This window comes from Lucilia cuprina, chromosome 4 (assembly GCF_022045245.1).
Source record: "Lucilia cuprina isolate Lc7/37 chromosome 4, ASM2204524v1, whole genome shotgun sequence".
Classification (NCBI taxonomy): Eukaryota; Metazoa; Arthropoda; class Insecta; order Diptera; family Calliphoridae; genus Lucilia; species Lucilia cuprina.
In genome coordinates this window covers 69,769,843-69,787,989 of record NC_060952.1, presented here as the reverse complement: position 1 = coordinate 69,787,989, position 18,147 = coordinate 69,769,843, and the positions used below count along the sequence as shown (strand labels likewise).

The following is an 18,147-nucleotide window of genomic DNA, read 5'->3' as shown; positions in this document are numbered from 1 at the left end:
TCTAGGCTTCTCCCATTGTTATTTAATACAAACAATTAGAAGCAATTATGGGCTATTTATTTATATTAGTTAATTTATTGAAATATGTATGTACCTAAGAAGTTTTATGAATCTCATTTATATTCATATTGCTGTACATGTAAATACATTCATATGATATTAGTGTGACTTAGATTTAAAAAAGTATTATTTATTTACTCAAAAAAAATCGTTTAAATTTTTTTTACATATATGTACATGTATGTATCTATTACATATGTTTCTACAAATATAGAAATATTTTCTTATAGTTATTTATAATTTAGGAATATTTGGCTTAATACGAAGGAATGACCCTAATGTTTATGTCCTTCATGTGATATTATGGATTCCTGGTTTTCTAAAAGTGTTTGAAACTAATGAATTGTAATGCAAAGGGCATACATATAGTATATAGATACATATACGCATATATAGAGTGTTCATAAATAAAATGTAACATTATGATGAAGACAATCTATTTTAATAAAATTTATTTATATTCACATGAAATAGCAAAATTTATATGAATCGATTTTAACGCTTCGACGCAATTTTGATTAATTTTTTAATAAAAGAAACAATATGTAAATAAAATACTTAGAAATATTTATCTAGATACACACATATAAAACAGATTAATTCACAACTCATGAACATTACTTATATATATTTCATTTACATATATTTAATTATTTACATATTTATATATTTATTCTAAAGAAGTGCATAATAATATTGGTCCTGTACCCACCTTAAAGTAACCAATCGGCTCAGAATAATTTTCTAAGTCGATTTAGCTATGTCCGTCCGTCCATCATCGGCCCATTATTTAACCTAGCCCCCATACAACTGAACCCGCCGAATAGGGCTTTTAAGTTTATAATTATGTTTAATATACTCGTATGTCGGCAAAAAGCTGCAAACCAAGTTCCATACTAGCGTTAATGACCCTAGCGCCCGTATAAAAAGGACCCTTTTTTGACTTAAATGTCCATAGTTTTATTCAACAATAAATGGCTTAAGTATATCTTGAGCATGTTAAATGTTTTATTATGAAAACTAAATCACATTTTATTCGTATACAGGTGTAGGATATGTAGGCTCACTTGACATGAAATTCCTCATATATATGTATATTAGACCGGCTCATTCTATATTGAAAGAAAAGCGTGTGTTCTAAAATTTACCTTGTTTTGTTTTATGATGATTCCCAAAATATTTTAAGTCTAGCGATTATCGTTCATTAGCTGGACCAAAAAAAGGTATTATGGAATTATTTAACATTTTTAAACAAGTTGGAAAGGGGTTTTAAAGCCGAGTCCAATTATGTATTTATCATAAATAACCGTCTGCTCATAATTGTCATATTCCAAAATATTTAAAATTGATAGGTAATAAAAATAAAATGTATGCACAATTTTGCAAATTTAAATTTGTTAGAAGTAAATATTTTTAGTTTTTATGTTTACGAAAAGAAAACAGATCTCGCATAGAAAATTAAAGACGTACGTATTTGAAATATGTTATAATGATCTTATGAAGGACTTTAGTATGATGCATGCTAATTTCGCGAAATGCGTATTTGAAAAATGCCGATCTTTTAGTAAATGAACGATACGTGCCAATTTTCATCAAATCAATTCTTGAAAATTATGACATGAAAAATCGCTTTCAGAATACTTTTATATTTGGATTTTACAAACATCTATTCATGTTTGGAAAAAACAAGAAATCCATTACCAATAATAATGGTTCAAAAGTTAGCTAACTTGACTATTTAAAAAGAAGATTTATTTTTCGTGTTTAACAAATTTGTTGCATTCATTACAATATCCTTAAGCTACAAATCCTCGGTGCATTGAGATGACTACATAGATTGTTTCAATTTCATTATTTTAATGTTTGCATTTTTGGCAGTTTTTTGGTTTAAATGTTAAAACCCAAAAACTATTCCTTAGTTAGAATAAAGTTGTATGTGCACTATCGCGGTTACTCAAAGAAATATCTTAAAGAAGTTTGTAAGTTTTTCTTTTTATATTAGCATTATTCAAAACTATGTACAATAACACACTAAACTCTGAAAGTTAATTCAAACATAAGAACACCACAGGTCATTGCCTAAGATCAACGTTGTAAAAATAAACTTTTGGAAAATATATACTGTTAATAAGTAATCACTGTCTGTCTGTCCGTCTGTCTGCCTAAAATGCGTTCACGTTAAAACTAAGAAAAGGAAGTCTGCCAAATTGCTCAAAATATTTCAATTGTTCTTAGCAATATTTCAGACTAACTCGAAAAAACTGCGTTTTTTTCTAATTCTCGAGCACGTTTCATATAAAACTAAAATACCTTTGATGAAATAGACAAATAGAATAAAAGACATTTTGATGAAATTTGTCATACGTTATTTATTAGTGTCTGACCGAACGTTCGGGTACGGGTTCGGAGTTCGGTAAAAAGTGAGGTTCGGCTAATGTTCGGTGTTCGGCGAAATTTTGACCTAACACCGAACGCCGAACGCCGAACTTTTTATAAAATGTTTATTTACCTAGTTTCGACTATAAATTTTTAATCTCATTTGTAACATTGAAATTTCCTAGGTTCTTATTCTTAAACGATCTAGACATGTCTGTCAGTCAGTCAGACTGTCAGTCTCTTAATAGAACGATAGGATCTAAACTATTGTTGCACTTTGATTTGTATTCAAAATGGGTAAAATTGGTTTACATTTTAACGTTCATAACAAACTAAAAATACTAGTATTTTTATGAAATTATACTTAAATTTTTATGAAGCAAAATTTCATATAAATCGGCAAAGTGAAATTTATGACTACAATCATAATTTTAACCACAAGCATGTTTTTTTTCTGCGTGCTCTTACAAAGATTTATATCATTATCAATAAATAGTTTAAAAACCTAAAATAAAAGTATTAAGATATATGCATTTCACAAAAACGATTTGTTATTATAAATTAATCACTCTCTGGAATTCGGAATTAGTTGATAATTGACCCAATTGCTAATTAAACCCTCTTTTTTGGGTTTTAAATGTTATAAATTTGTTACTTTTTAATCATAAATGTGTTCGTGTTCACCGAACTTTGAAAACCGAACAAAGTTCGGTACCGAAGTTCGGGTTCGGTGTTCGGTACCGAACGGAATTTGGAGTTCGGTCGGACTCTGTTATTTATTATACAAGGATTACTTATTTTAAAAATAAATGCAATCGATTTAAAATTTACCATAGCCCCAATACAAATGTACTTGTTCCCGGAAATGAATTTATCGTTATTAACGTCAAAAATATCGGTATTACCCGAAAATTTTATCATATATGTATATAATGTGAACATAAAAAATATTATAAAGGTAGATCTATATCGGTTCATAATTGGTCGTAGCTTCCATATAAGGTCAACTTCCGAAAATCACTTAAATGCACATTACTATTTAAGAAATATTGATATGGGAAAATATTCGACATAAAAATGTATATCTCGTATATACATTAGACCGACTAACTCTGTATTGAAAGCAAAAACGTTTTTTTGTTACCCCTCTCAAAACTTACCTTGCTTTTTTATGCTGATTCTTAAAATATTTTAAGTCTAGCGATGACCGTTCGTGAGATGGACCAAATTAAAAAAAAGGTATGTGGAATTATTTTTTTATTTTTTTTGTTTTGAAACAAAATATCCAATATTATAAAGCCGCATCCAATGATGAAATTAAAAAAAATAACTAAAAGGAAATTTTTTGTAAGCTGTCCAGCTCACGAAGGGCCACCGATAGACTAGAAATATTTTGGGAACCATTTTACAACATAACAAAGATTATTTGAAGCTGGGTAAAGTATTGAATTTAATATAAAAAATCGTATATTTTCTTAACAACTGTCCAGCTCAAGAATCGACAACACTTAACCGAAAACATTTAAGGTAACATCATATTACATATCAGCGAATATTTTAAATGGAGGTAAGTCAAGCACCATTTTTTGTGAGTTGGTGTAATACGAAAATATAAACCAAAAATTACTTAAACGCACATATTTTATTGGAAAAAAGAAATATCGCTTTAAAAACTAACATGAGTTGGGGACAGTCCATAATTGTTCAGAGCGCTCTATAAGGTCCACTTCCTTAAATTTTGTAATTATTTGTGTTAATTTAAAATTGAATATATCAAAAACATATTTTTATATATAATAAGCATAAGTGGATGATTAGTGAGTGTAAAACAATATTAAACAAGTAAGAATGTTAAATTCGGTCAAGCCCGACCATATAATACCCTACACCACAGTGTATTTCGCGGAATAATTAGTTTCCTTCTATGTTTTTAATTAAATATTTTAAAAGTTAAGAAGTACTTAAGCCCTCACGCCACGCCACGGCTTATTCCAAGGGAGAGTAAATATGTTATTTCACATATTCGATGTCTGTAAAAAAATATATTTAAGGTTAAATATAAAATTTAAGCAATTATTAAACTTTATCGTTTCTAAGTCATCAAGGCTAGTATAAAACATGGTTTGGCAGGTTTTTGTCCAGATACGAGTGTATTAAACACAATTATGGACTTACATGCCCTATTCCGCGGGTTCAGTTGTATGGGGGCTAGGTTAAATAATGGACCGATGTAAACCATTTGCAACAGGCTTCGTCTCTGGTACAATAGAAGATCGAGTGCCAAATTTTATTGAATTATCTTCAAAATTGCGACCTGTAGTTTGATAAAAGCCCTATTCGAGGGTTTCAGTTGTATGGGGGCTAGGTGAAATAATGGACCGATGTTAACCATTTTCAATAAGCTTCGTCTACGATACCATAAAAGATCATGTGCCAAATTTAATTGAATTATCTCCAAAATTGCGATCTGTAGTTTGATTACAAGGTTTACAAGCCCTATTCGGTTCAGTTGTATGGGGGCTAGGTGAAATAATAGACCGATCTTAACCATTTTCAATAGGCTTCGTCCCTGGGACAATATAAGATTATGTACCAAATTTCATTGAATTATCTTAAAAATTGCGACCTGTAGTTTGATTACAAGGTTTACATGGACGGACAGACGGACGGACATCGCTAAATCGACTCAGAAAATGATTCTAAGCCGATTGGTATACTTTAAGGTGGGTATAGGACCAATATTATTGTGCGTTACAAACATCAGCACAAACCCAATATACCCTCCCCACTAAAGTGGTGTAGGATATAAAAAGGAAAAATAAATAAATATGGCAAAACTGAAAATTTACTACTTTTATGTTATAAAAAAGTGACTTGAAACTGAAACGAAATCGACACATCAAGTAAGTATTAAACAGGCGGAATAGTTTCTTCCGAACGGGGTCACTTTTCTTTCACTCAGATTATATCATATTGGATTGTTTTAAACTTTAAGCTGTAACGTTATGGTTACAATTTGGATAGAAATTGTTGGCAGGGTTTATTCATGTCATTTATTATTCTAAACGTTTATTAATTTATTTAAAAAATTTTCCTAGACTTCTACTTATTACTGTGTTCATTCCATTTCCAGTGGTATGTAATCTTGCAAAAAATAAAACAGTTGCCAATATTTTTATATTTTAATAACATGTAAACGAATAAAAGTGTTCCAAATAGAAATTCAGTAATTTCTAATTGGACAATGATGAAACTGTTCTGATAAATTCTTGTTATAAAAATATAAGTTTTTCAATATTATTTTAAACATATCAATTTGGTCGATTTGCTTAAGCTGGCTACACACTATAATATTCAGTAAAACGACATGTCAAAATGTAATAAAACTTACTGAAATAAAAATTCGGATGGAAAATTAAAAATCGTATGATTTTTTTTAAATTTTTTGAAACTTTTTAAAACAATTGGATTTTTGTAGATTTTAGTAGTACACACACCTATTTTCCTACTCACATATGTATTTTTCTTATTGATTCTAAATTGTTGATTGTACTTTTAATACATACCCACTCATACATTTCGCCACACACAATTACGCACATATACACCCACACCTACAACAACTTTTAGAAATCAAATGTGTAAGTCTGTATATTAGGGTGGCAAAAAAAATTTAATATTGTTTAACCATATCCGTAGTTTTTGTACCCTTCTTATCAAACTTTCATAACAAAACAGAAACATACGTACATATAAACGAGTTTTTTTTAATGGTATTTAACTAATAGAAAAGTACTCACGATACGTATATACAAGAGTGCTGTATGCATTTAAAAGGTTGTTAATACTTTTTTGAAATTGCCTTTCGAAGACCTAACATTTCTTTATAAGAAATGTGAAATAAAACATAAAAACTTTAAAAGAGGACTTCATCATTTTGTGGCCACCCTAATGTCATTGTATTTATTGTATTATATTATTCTGTCCATGTATGCTTTAAAACGTTTGTATGTATTGTATATGTATGTAGATATAGACAACATTATTGTTTTTTTTTCTTAAATGTAAATATTAAGTTAGCTAAATTGTATGTATGTATTTGTATTTACATTACCGGAAGCTCGTCCATTTTTTATTGTAGAAAACAAAATGTTCACTCTAAAGTTGTTGGTTGTTTTGGTGGTAGTGGCTGTTTGTTGCACGATATATTATTTCAATGAATATTTATTTCATTTGAATCTCGATAAGTTTAAGGACTTACAGATATACATAAAATACAAAGAACAAATATTTCTGAAGATGGTTCAATGGCTGGTTGGATGTTAATAACCAATGCCGTCAATATGTTGTTGATTTGCATGGAGTTGTCCTTTTTAACCAAGCAATATTGTTTGTATTGTACAACAATGAAAAGATGTCATTGCCAGATAAATTTCTGTATTTTTGTTTAATATACATATTTTTTTATTTTTACAGAAATAGATCTCATATTTATGTAAAGGTATTGTCCTTTCTTCTTTTCATTGCATGCTTGAAAGCTTAACAATGCTCAACAATTTTCGACTTTTATTGAAATAACAAGCATTCCAGAACAATTGCTTACCATTTTAGGCAATATTTACTTCAGTTTATTTTATTGTTTGTTTGTCTTTTCAGTTTGCTTGTTTATTTGTTCTTTTCATCTGCTTTTCTTTTATTTTTGCTCCTTTTTATTATCAATTGAATTGGCATATTATCGCTATCAACGTTTACGCCAATTTTTTAAGTGGATCTGAAGTTTTAGTTCTAGTACAATTACTGGATTGTTGCTGTTATTGTTGTTCTAAAGATGGTGATGATGACTTGACTGCGGCCGCAGCACTGTACATTGTATTGTGCTCATTTTGTCATCCGTAATAGAATTGCGAGTTAACAGCCACCCCAGTTGATAAAGTTCGTGGAGCCAGACCATCATAAGTTGACGTTGAACTTGCTGCCATCGATTGTTGCTGTTGTTGGTGGTGATGTGAAGCAGTCGAAGGTGGTGGAGGCGATGCTGTAGAAACAGCCGCAGAATTTGCCTGTTTCATACGTCTGAGTGTGGCAGTCGTTGACGTTAAACCACTATTGCTAGTTGTTTGCATTTGTATCGTTGGTTGTTGTTGTTGTTGGTATTGTTGGCACAGGTATGTTTCATTGTTCGACATTGATGTTGGTGGTGTACTCAAATTGGGCGGCCTTTGTAATACATTTTCACTGTTCAGTATGTAGCCAGAGCGAAAAGTTGGCGCTGTTGTGTATTGTGCCAACGAAGAGATGGGAACCACAGTACCTTCATAGTTACAATGAAATGAATAAAATATAAATAAGTAAAACTGAGAACTTATTGTTCTTTGTTTGAATAGACAAATAAGATTGAAAAGCATAAATAGAATTATTATATACATTTTGGGGGGAAAAAGTTCATGAGCACTTTTTTTATTTTATAATGGTGGCTATGAAAATTATTGAATTAATCAACTTTCACTCTAAATAATTTTCAAATACTTACAAGTGTTTTTACATTTAAAAAACACGATAACAAGTGCAAAATTATAAGTTATTCGTGGAAGTTAACTTAATTATCATATATGTTAATTAAATTATGTCATTTACGAACTGAACTTAAATGATTCATTTGTATGACTTTTTAATACTTAAGACTAGTTTTGTGAAAAATTACACAAAGTGAAAATTTGTAAAAACTTTTGAAATAAATTTTTAGCTGCTGAAACCTCTCTTACCCATCGTTTTCTACCAAAATATCATGTCACTATGTTAAAATTAAATTTATCAATAATTCATAGCTCGATTTGAGACTTCACATTCATATTCGATCTTACTACATATATGATATGTATATGGGAGAAAATTGCACTTTTAGCGAATAATGCCTTGGTTAAATTGGTTAAAAAATTGAGTTATTAATAATTTCCAAATATAAGAATTATTAACCCCTTAAAACTCGGGTCAAATTAACGTTTTTGTGTATTTTACAACAATATAATTTTTACTTAATTATTGTAAACATTGCCTTTTTCCCGAAATCCTTCAACTTTACATCGAAGGTATGGGAAAACTATAAGAAGCATTGTGCTCATTATTTTTATGTTAAATATACAAGATTCAGTGTAGAAAAGTTTTGAATAATTTTCTAGAATGCATAGCAATGAAAGTAAATAAGATATTTTTCTTATTTGATACTTTTTTTGGACTTTTTAATTTGAAATGTTCTTTCTATGTGAAGAAAGGATCATTCTTATGTCCATTGATTATATTTGTTTATAAATATTCCCAATTTATAGTAGTGCAATTTAATCTTCAAAAGTGAAAATAGCCAAATATTTTTTAGTGCAATTTCATTGAAAAAATACCAATAGTGTGTATGTAGTGGTGATTTATTTATCCGCCTCTCTATACGCCGGTATGAACTAGAGTCTATATAATTTCATGCAAAATGTTACTGAAATGTTGTTAGAAACATTTCACATGTTCAACAATACAAACAGAGTACTAATTTAGCAACATTTTTTCATAAAATGTTCACTACAATTTTTTGTATGAAGTTTTTAAAAATTTCACGTGAATTTTTTTAATTTTAATGGGCGTAAGTTTCATAAAACAAAAACTGCAGTTTTTTTCAAATAATAATTTGTCAATAAGAAATAAGCTTAAAATGAGAATATGTTGAAAAATTTTGGTTTATTTACCCGGAATGGATTTCATATAACGATATATGGTATTTTTAAAATATTTTTCAAAATTTGTTTAAATAATCCTTAATAAAGTTTGTGACACTAAAATATATATTACTTTTGTAATTTTTATCCGTTTTATATCTTATTGTACCGATAATACTGTGATTAATGAAATAATTTAAAACGTTTTTTCATCGTTGGCATTATGTGTAGAAGAGGACGGATGGGTTCGGCTTAACGCAATTGATAGAAACTATGGATGGACAATTTTACAGTCGTATTAGATCAGGGGTGTATTTTTATGTAAACACATACAAAAAAAGTGAAAAAGCTATTTCCATCTTGCTTAGTTATTGTTTTATACCAATCGTGTAAACACAAAAAATATAAATCATACAACTTTTATTCTCTTTTTATACCCTTCACCTTCGTGAGAAGGGTACATATAAGTTTGTCATTCCGTTTGTAATTTCTATAATATAATTTTCCGACCCTATAAAGTACATACATATATCCTGGATCCTTATAGATAGCGGAGTCGATTAAACCATGTCCGTCTGTCTGTCTGTTGAAATCAGTTTTTAGAGGCGAGATCCGAATTTTCAATAATTCAGTTAGACATGCTTTCGAGAAGATCGCTATTTAAAATCAGCAAAATCGGTCTATAAATAACGGAGATATGAGCAAAAATCCGAGACAACCTCTGAAAATTTCTTCAAAAAAAGCCACATTTTTTTTCATGCTTTGTTAAAAAAGCAACAACAACACTGTGAATTGGATAAAGATGTACATGTGCGTGTGTGGTTTTATTCAGCTGTGTATTTTTTTGTATGTTTGGATGCTGTTCTGTTCTCACGAAGGTAAGTGGGTATAACAAGAACAAGGAGATAAAGCAGTAATGTGTTGGTAGTACAGCTATATTTGTTTGAGGGTGGAAATACAGTTCGAAGGACGTATTAAAGTACAACGGTTAATATTTCTTTCTGCTTTATATTTGTTTATGTGTATGTTATGTGTGACATGTTTGCAGAGATACATAAAAACTGATAAATAAAAACTGTTTTTTAAAACATATATAAGATTCGGCACAGCCGAATATAGAAATTCGAAATAATAGATACTGTTATACAAAATATAACAGTATCTAAAAAATTATTGGATAGTAACATTTTTTCGTAAAATTATTTATCTCATTTTCTTTTTTAAAAAATATTTAACAATATTTTAAATACTAAAAAGTAAAATAAAAATACATATATAAAAAAAGCACAATTCATTTAAACGTTCAAAACCCTCGTAAACTGTGTAACCTGTGCATGTTTTCATTCTCGCAATTGACTTGTATAGAAATTTATTTGTACAACCCTTATAAGTTTAAGCGACTATTTAGACTGACAAACTTATTGTGCATTTAATAAATCCGTTCACTATTATTCACTTTTGAATTTTTGACTTGAATATTAAAATATTAAATATATTTTGTAAAATGTTTTGTTAAAAAAAATTATTTATTATTTTTTGATTTCGTTTAACATTAAGGGTTTTCATTTAAGCGCTTAAGTTTCCCATTTGTGCAAGTTTATTCGACTTGTTTTATGAAATCCCTGTTTAAATTCTGTTCAATTACAATATTTATAAACACTTAAATACAATGTCAAAGAAAATCAAAAAATAATAAATTATTTTAACAAAAATTTTTACAAAATATGTTTAAAATGCGAATATTCAAGAGGGAAATAATTCGATAACTTCTAAACGTTTAATCCGATTTTAATGAAATTTGGTATGCACAAAGAGGAGGTGATTTCGAGTTTAGGTTTTGAATTTGGACCTTATAGGCCAACCTGGGGTCCGGCGGGGGGTCCTTAAATTAGGACACCTCGGAAAGTGAATTATGTAAAAATCATGACTGAGTCCAAAGTTATAGACATTTTAATTTAAAAAATTAAAAAAAGGCGATTTTTTGCCATTTTTTTGGATTTTTTAAAACTTTTTTGGGAATTCCGGGATTTCTAATAAGAAAAGTTTTATTGCAATTTGTATCAATATATGTAACAAATTTAAGAGTTAACCTTATGGATGAACATAATAGTGCTAGGTAAATTTTCTGAAAGATGTTGAGCCTTCCCTAATTAATTTGTCACTTATATCAATGGAAAGGTAATTTTGTCTATTTTTAAAAACTGTATATAATGTATGTATATAATAAAACTGTATACAATTAAAAAATTCGCGGAATACTTAAAAAAATAAAAAATGTTTTTTATTCAGTTTTTGCAAAGATACAAATTTTTCAAATTGCAATAAAAATTTTATTTGTGAATATTTTTTAGTGAAATTTTACAGTTAGGTAGATTTTTTAACTTAAAATTCAAAATTAAATAAAAATTTCGGATTTTCTTATTAGAAATCCCAGAATTCCTAAAAAAGTTTTAAAAATCCCAAAAAATGGAATTTTTTGTTTTTTTTTTTTTTGCCTATTATATCCATACCAGGGGCGGGGTTATCGAAAACCGTTACAAAATGATTAAGAACATATTGGGTCATATAAAACTGGTCACTATAATTTGATGTCGACTATGCGATTTGAGAATTTTTGCTCAAAATTGAATTTTCCATAAAAAATAGGGTTTTTTTCGATGGACCTGGTCCCCTTGGTATCAAAAATTTTTAGATTTTGTTTCATTTATCGTATTTTGTGTAAAGTCAGCTTTCCAATAAGTATAAATTATATATACATCTTCTTAGAAACTTTTTAGATAACTTAAAAAGAAAAAGATACTTTTTTCCCAAAAAATAGCAAAAAATCGCATTTTTTTAATTTTTTAAATTAAAATGTCTATAACTTTGGACTCAGTCATGATTTTTACATAATTCTTTCACTGCTTGATATATAAAATTGTTAAGCGAATAAAAGAAAAATAGCGAAAATCGGGAATATTTGGACCCGCTATTATCAAAAAACTAAAGTAAGGACGGTAAAAATTTTAATTTTCAAATGCGAATGTCTCCTAAACTATAAGACATAATTTACTGACAAATGATGAAATAGGATCGTTTTAAAAATTTAACATAACCGTCCTAATTTGAGGACCCCCCGCCGGGCACCTGGTTGGCCTATAAGGTCCAAATTCAAAACCTAAACTCGACAACACCTCTTCTTTGTGCATACCAAATTTCATTAAAAGCGGATTAACCGTTTAGAAGTTACCGAATTATTTCCCTCTTTTTTACTATACCACTGTGCGACGCTACCACCTTCATCAAATAACTATTGCTCGATGAGGAGATTCTATATACGATTTTTTTTTTTAAATCGGAACTCAAATGAAGAAATAGGATCGTTTTAAAAATTTAACATAGCCGAGGTATCCTAATTTGAGGGCCCCTCTGCCGGGCCCCTGGTTGGCCTTTAAGGTCCAAATTCAAAACCTAAACTCGACAACACCTCCTCTTTGTGCATACCAAATTTCATTAAAATCGGATTAGCCGTTTAGAAGTTACCGAAATATTTCCCTCTTTTTTTCCTATACCATTGCGGGTTGTGCAAATCAATTTCCATACAAGTCAATTGCTAGAATGGAAACATGCACAGGTTGCACAGTTTACGAGGGTTTTGAACGTTTAAATGAAAACCCTTATTGTTTTTAAATGTTTATAAATATTGTAAATGAACAGAATTTGAAAAAGGTTTTCATAAAACACGTCGAATAAACTTGTCCACTTGCTCAAATGGAAAACTTAAGCGTTTAAACTTTAAATGAAAACCTTTAATGTAAATTTGTTCAAAATTTTCGTTATATTTTCCATGAACTGATGTTATATTTTTTTCTGTCAAAGTAAATTAAATTGCGGAGTTACCAACTATTATATTATACATACATTACATTTTTTTCAAAAAAGTTTATTTCAACATATGAAACATATTTGGAACCCTGCAAATACTATGTCATCTAACGGTAAATCATGCGCAAGGCGTAATCATTAGTTTATCATTCTTGGGTAAAGTTTGATCGTGTGAAGTGCCCTTAATAATATTAATTACTATGTAATAAATATTCTTTGGTTAAACGCATAACCTGAACTTCACATTCAAAGGTGAGCAGTGCTCACTGAGCACTATATTAAAAAAGTAAAGCATTGTAAATATATATGAGCATAAAAAAATCAAAAATCTTACCGATAACATTACTACCCGAACTAACAATAGAACCTCCACCGGCATTACCAAGTACAATTGCCGGTGCTAAAATTCCACTTATTGCAGGTGACCCCGAACTTGAACCACTTGTTGGAGCGTACACTTGGGATGGTATTCCCAAAATATCAGGCGATTGTCTTGGACCACACAAAATCGTTGTATTGCTCATTAGACTTGATGATACGGATCCCGCCGTACTACTTTGTGGCATTAGTGTATTTGAAGGACCCAATGTACCGTAAAGATTCGTGGTTGGTGCATAACTCATGTAATTCTGCATTAAATAATAAAATAAACAAAAGGAACACGGATAAAGAATATGTTATTAAATTAATATTCACAAACATTTTATTAATTTATGGCAACCGCACAGTCTATGAACACAAATTAAAATGTATAATTTATGTATTTTTGTACCAAAAAATTCATAGCAGTTTGGGGGCAAAACAAAAAAAATTAAAAACCTAAATCATAAATATTTAGCAAAAAACCTTAAAAAATTAATTTAAGTAAGTGTTGTTGTCCTGTAATAGTTTTTGCAAAGATTGCAATTGTCATAGCCGTTGTTCTTTTTGGACACTTGAGTTTATTTACTTACCTCGTTCTTTGACACACTTGGCACTGGAATTGGCGTTTGTAAATCGATGTCAGCATCTACTTCGGAAATTGTGTCGTTAAAGCCATTTGGTATTGTAGTCTCACCGACTCCTTCGTTGCCTCCTGCACCACCGCCTAAAGTACCACCAACTCCTCCTTTGCCGGATGAGGTTGAATGGGTGTCAGTTGCGCTCTCGTGACGCTTTAACAGCACCACTCTGACCGCAACAGCAACTATACAAAGTATTACACCCACTGAACCAGCCGTCAGAAGATAGACAAACAAACGTTCTTGGTCGCCTGTGCATTCAATGGTGCGGTGCCCACAAAAATATTTTGTGAACAACATTGGAAAAAATAAGGACAATAGAAAGAAAGAGAAAAATAAAAGAAAATACCAGTTAAAATAAAACCGCAAAACTTTTTTGTTTATGTGTTCTTGTGGGAAATCCTAAATGAACACTGGTAATTGGTAGCTATGAGTAACATGTACTCCTATGTATAAACGCGGCAATAAATCCTTAACTTAATTGCAATGTCATTTGTTAAGTTCATCCATTTCATCGTTATTCAGTTATTTTTCACTATTATAAACCGTTTTGGGGTGGAGGTGAACAAACATGTTTTTCTTCGGTTCGTTTGCAAAAACTTTTCTTCTAATTTTGTATTCTAATGTACATATTTATGTGTATGTTTCCTTTTTGCTATAATTACCTTCTAAACTTATATCGGCGCTATGTGTCATGACGGGATTTACGCTACCAATATCACCATCGAAACCCAACGAACCATTATTGGCTCTATTAGCACTTGTGGCAGTGTTATATGTTGCATTAACAGCTGTTGTTGTGTTCGCATTGTTGCGAGCAGCGGGCGCTGTTGTATTGCTATACAACTTTGGTATTGCTTCAGATTCTTTGTAGAACAATTCATCATCGTACAAATCATTAACATCACCCTCGAAGTCTTCTGGTTCATCAGCTTCAACCTCTGTTTCATAGCGATCCATAAGCACTTGTTTTGGTACTGAAATCAAATAAAGCAGAAATGTTTTTCATCATCTCTTGGTTGGCTGGATAGTTGACTGACATAGCGAAAAAATAAATGTTTGTATAAAGCAAAATGATTTATGTCTGGTGTGATGTGATTTCGTTTCACAAAAGCACCCACACCCTCTCAATTCCACCAAAAAGTTTCCACACAACAAGTGTGTAAAACTTAGTTCTACATATTTTTGAGTAAAAAAAAACAAGTTAACATAGTATATAACATTGTGTTGACAAGGTTAAGTAGTAAATAGCCTTGTGGTACACAGAAACTTAACTCAGCAATTTTTTGACATTTTGGATAACCACAATAAAATGGCTTTGTTAATTAATCGATTTTAAATGTTTTGTGTGTTAAATGTAAAAATTAGTAAATAATGTTATTTAAGTATATACATTATATGCTATAAATGTTTAAAGAAACCATAGATAAAAAACTGATATTTACCTTTGTAATTTGATTTAATTTTATTAACTCCTCTAAAACCCTGTAATGATGTCTTTATTATGACTATATTTAAGTACTGATTTAACACAGGAGTTGAGAGTATTCGAGTTTAAATTTTGCACTCATTAAGATAAAATGAATGAAAAGGTAAAAAGGTTAACTGACAAAATGAAACCCTTATAACTTTAGCATTTTGAAAGATATTTCATGGAGCACCAAGCAGAAATGTTGCGGTAAAATATTATTTCGATCGGTCCAAAATTCATCATAGCTCCCATACAATTCATTACAAAATATTGATATCCATAAAAAATTAGCACTAATATTACTTTTATACAATATAATGATATTTATATAAAAATTTTCCACAAATTAGGTTTTAATCTTCAAAAATGTTACTGTGATCGATCCATATGAGTTACAGCTCCCACATAAAATACCCTTACAAAAATTCATTAAATGTACATTAATCATTTTCAAATAACGATATAGGTACAGAAATTTTAAATTTTGCCTTTATATATGTACATATGGTCGAATAGACCATAAAAAACTACGTCATTATTTTTTCGCGGTTGTTTTATTTTTTGTCTGTTTTTTTTTTATTTTTTGGCGGTACCATTAATCTCGGGAATACAAATCATAAATAATTCAATTAGATATGTTTTTCCAGTAAAATCGGTCCATGAGGATAGGAGATATGGTGAAAACAAATATGATCAACAAATATATTTTATGTTTTTTTATTGCCAGTGATATAGGCAGTCATATAGGCGAAACTAATAGTCAAGGACCTAAGTCCCCTTTCAAAGATCTAACTGGTGAGAATGTATTAGTAGAAGCACAAAAATAAACACAGTTGTTGAAAAGGTACTAAATAAAAAATGTATTTTTTTGGACGTTATTCTTTGTGTGTTATTAATGAAATTTTATATGGCAGTGAATGAAAATATTAGTTATTCATTTTTTTTTAAAAGATATTTTATCTCAAAACATATTATAAACACGTCTTTTTTTATTTTTTTTTTGTGTTGAATTAAAAAAGTATGTAAAATACTTTTTTTAATTTTCAATACTAAAATGTACAGCTTTTCATTTTTCAATTTTAATTAAAATAAAATGTCAAAGAATAAAATATATATTTTTTTCGTTTGTAATTTATAAATTATTTTCGGGGTTTTAAATAAACGAACAGTATTGAAAAAAATAATAATTTGATGTTTAGTGAGTGCGTTTAGTTCTCACAAGTTTGTTTATTCTCTCATGTGATCTCTGTGTGAAGAGAATAAAAATTTTTCTTTGAAAAGCCATTAAGTTTCGCCTATATGTACTACTATAGTAGAAAATCTATCAATCTGAAGGTGATTAAAACAATCAAATTATTAATCGATTACAAACAACGTTAAAGGAATACTAGACCTTTAACAATGCCTTCAACATTTATAAAAATTATCACTTTATTGTCACAATTTAACATATAATGTGTTTCATAAATTGTCAAGAAACTTGAACAATATATGCCTAAAATTTTATTGACTATTTAAGAATTAGAAATATTGCTAGCACAAAAATTCAAAATGAAATATTAAAAATAAATCCAAAATAGAAAAGAAGGCCAGAAAATTTTTTCCATCATTAAAAAAATTAATTGAATTAATTAAAAATTTAATCAAAATTTTATACTTAAGTTTCAAACAGTTTCAAAAAATTAGATATTAAAGACAATTAAAAATTTGTTTAAATAAAAAATAAAGAAAATTAAAACATGTTAATTGAAAATAAACTACTGATAATTTTTTCTGTGTTCTGGAAAAATGTAAGATTTTTTAAAGTTCCTATATTACGAAAGATGCAAAACTAAGGTAGAAAATTTGCCAAAAGAGCCTATGGTTGGTTTAGATCATTTGACTGATTTCAAACATTTTTAGTAGGCTTTGTCTCTGTGAACGTTTGGTCCAACATTTAATAATATGTTTTAATGTACCTTGCGCACAAGGTTCACATGGATTAATCGACTCAGAAAGTGATTCTCACTCGATTGGTATAATTTTAGGTGATAGTCGAATATTTTTTTGAGTTACAAACATCAGCACAAACGTATCATACCCTCCCCAATATAGTGGATTTAATTAGTGATAACGAATTCATTTCACTAACAAATATAATATGGTGCATATTTTTTCCATTTTATATTGCAATTTATAAGCAAATTATTTCCAATTTTTTAAATTTGGTAAAAAATAAAATTTTTTTATAAAACTTCTGAAATGTTTTATTCATTTTCATAACAACTGTGAAAAAAACAATTTTGAAGTAGCAACAATTTTGAGTAATTAAAAGTATTTCGTAAATGTCACAATTTTTATTTTAAAATTGTTTATTTCAAAATTTTTTATTTCAATTAAAATTTGTATGCAATTTCAAAATTTAATTCATAAAATAATCCATTTTCTTTTATTAAAAAAATATGTTTGTACTATACTCAAATTTTTATACAATTTCGAACATATTACAAAACATTTTTGAAATAAGTAAGTTTTCTTATATACCCGGCAAAAACTTTCAATACTTACCTAGTAAGCTAGAATGTAATCATGAAATCGCTTAGAAACTAATAACAGTTGGGGTGAATAACTAATTATTTTTGTTACTTATTTGTTACAAATAAACCTACCTATTTTCGGTGAATTTGGTTGATGTCCT

General features: G+C 29.1%; 1 protein-coding gene across 5 annotated transcripts in view; it reads right to left on the bottom strand.

Moving 5' to 3' along the window:
• Positions 1-5,263: 5,263 nt before the first annotated feature.
• The window catches only part of LOC111680407, a 170,867-nt gene continuing 157,983 nt past the window's right edge, over positions 5,264-18,147 (bottom strand). For 4 of the 5 annotated variants that reach the window (XM_046949925.1, XM_046949923.1, XM_046949924.1 and 1 more), the window contains 4 exons: positions 14,665-14,976; positions 13,952-14,250; positions 13,333-13,627; positions 5,264-7,747 (listed from right to left, as the gene is read on the bottom strand). In XM_046949925.1, coding sequence (XP_046805881.1) covers positions 7,323-7,747; positions 13,333-13,627; positions 13,952-14,250; positions 14,665-14,976 — 1,331 coding nt within the window. In that variant the 3' untranslated portion in view covers positions 5,264-7,322. Of the gene's footprint in view, positions 7,748-13,149; positions 13,272-13,332; positions 13,628-13,951; positions 14,251-14,664; positions 14,977-18,147 lie in introns of those variants that run through there. The other variant, XM_046949926.1, reaches the window with a different exon arrangement.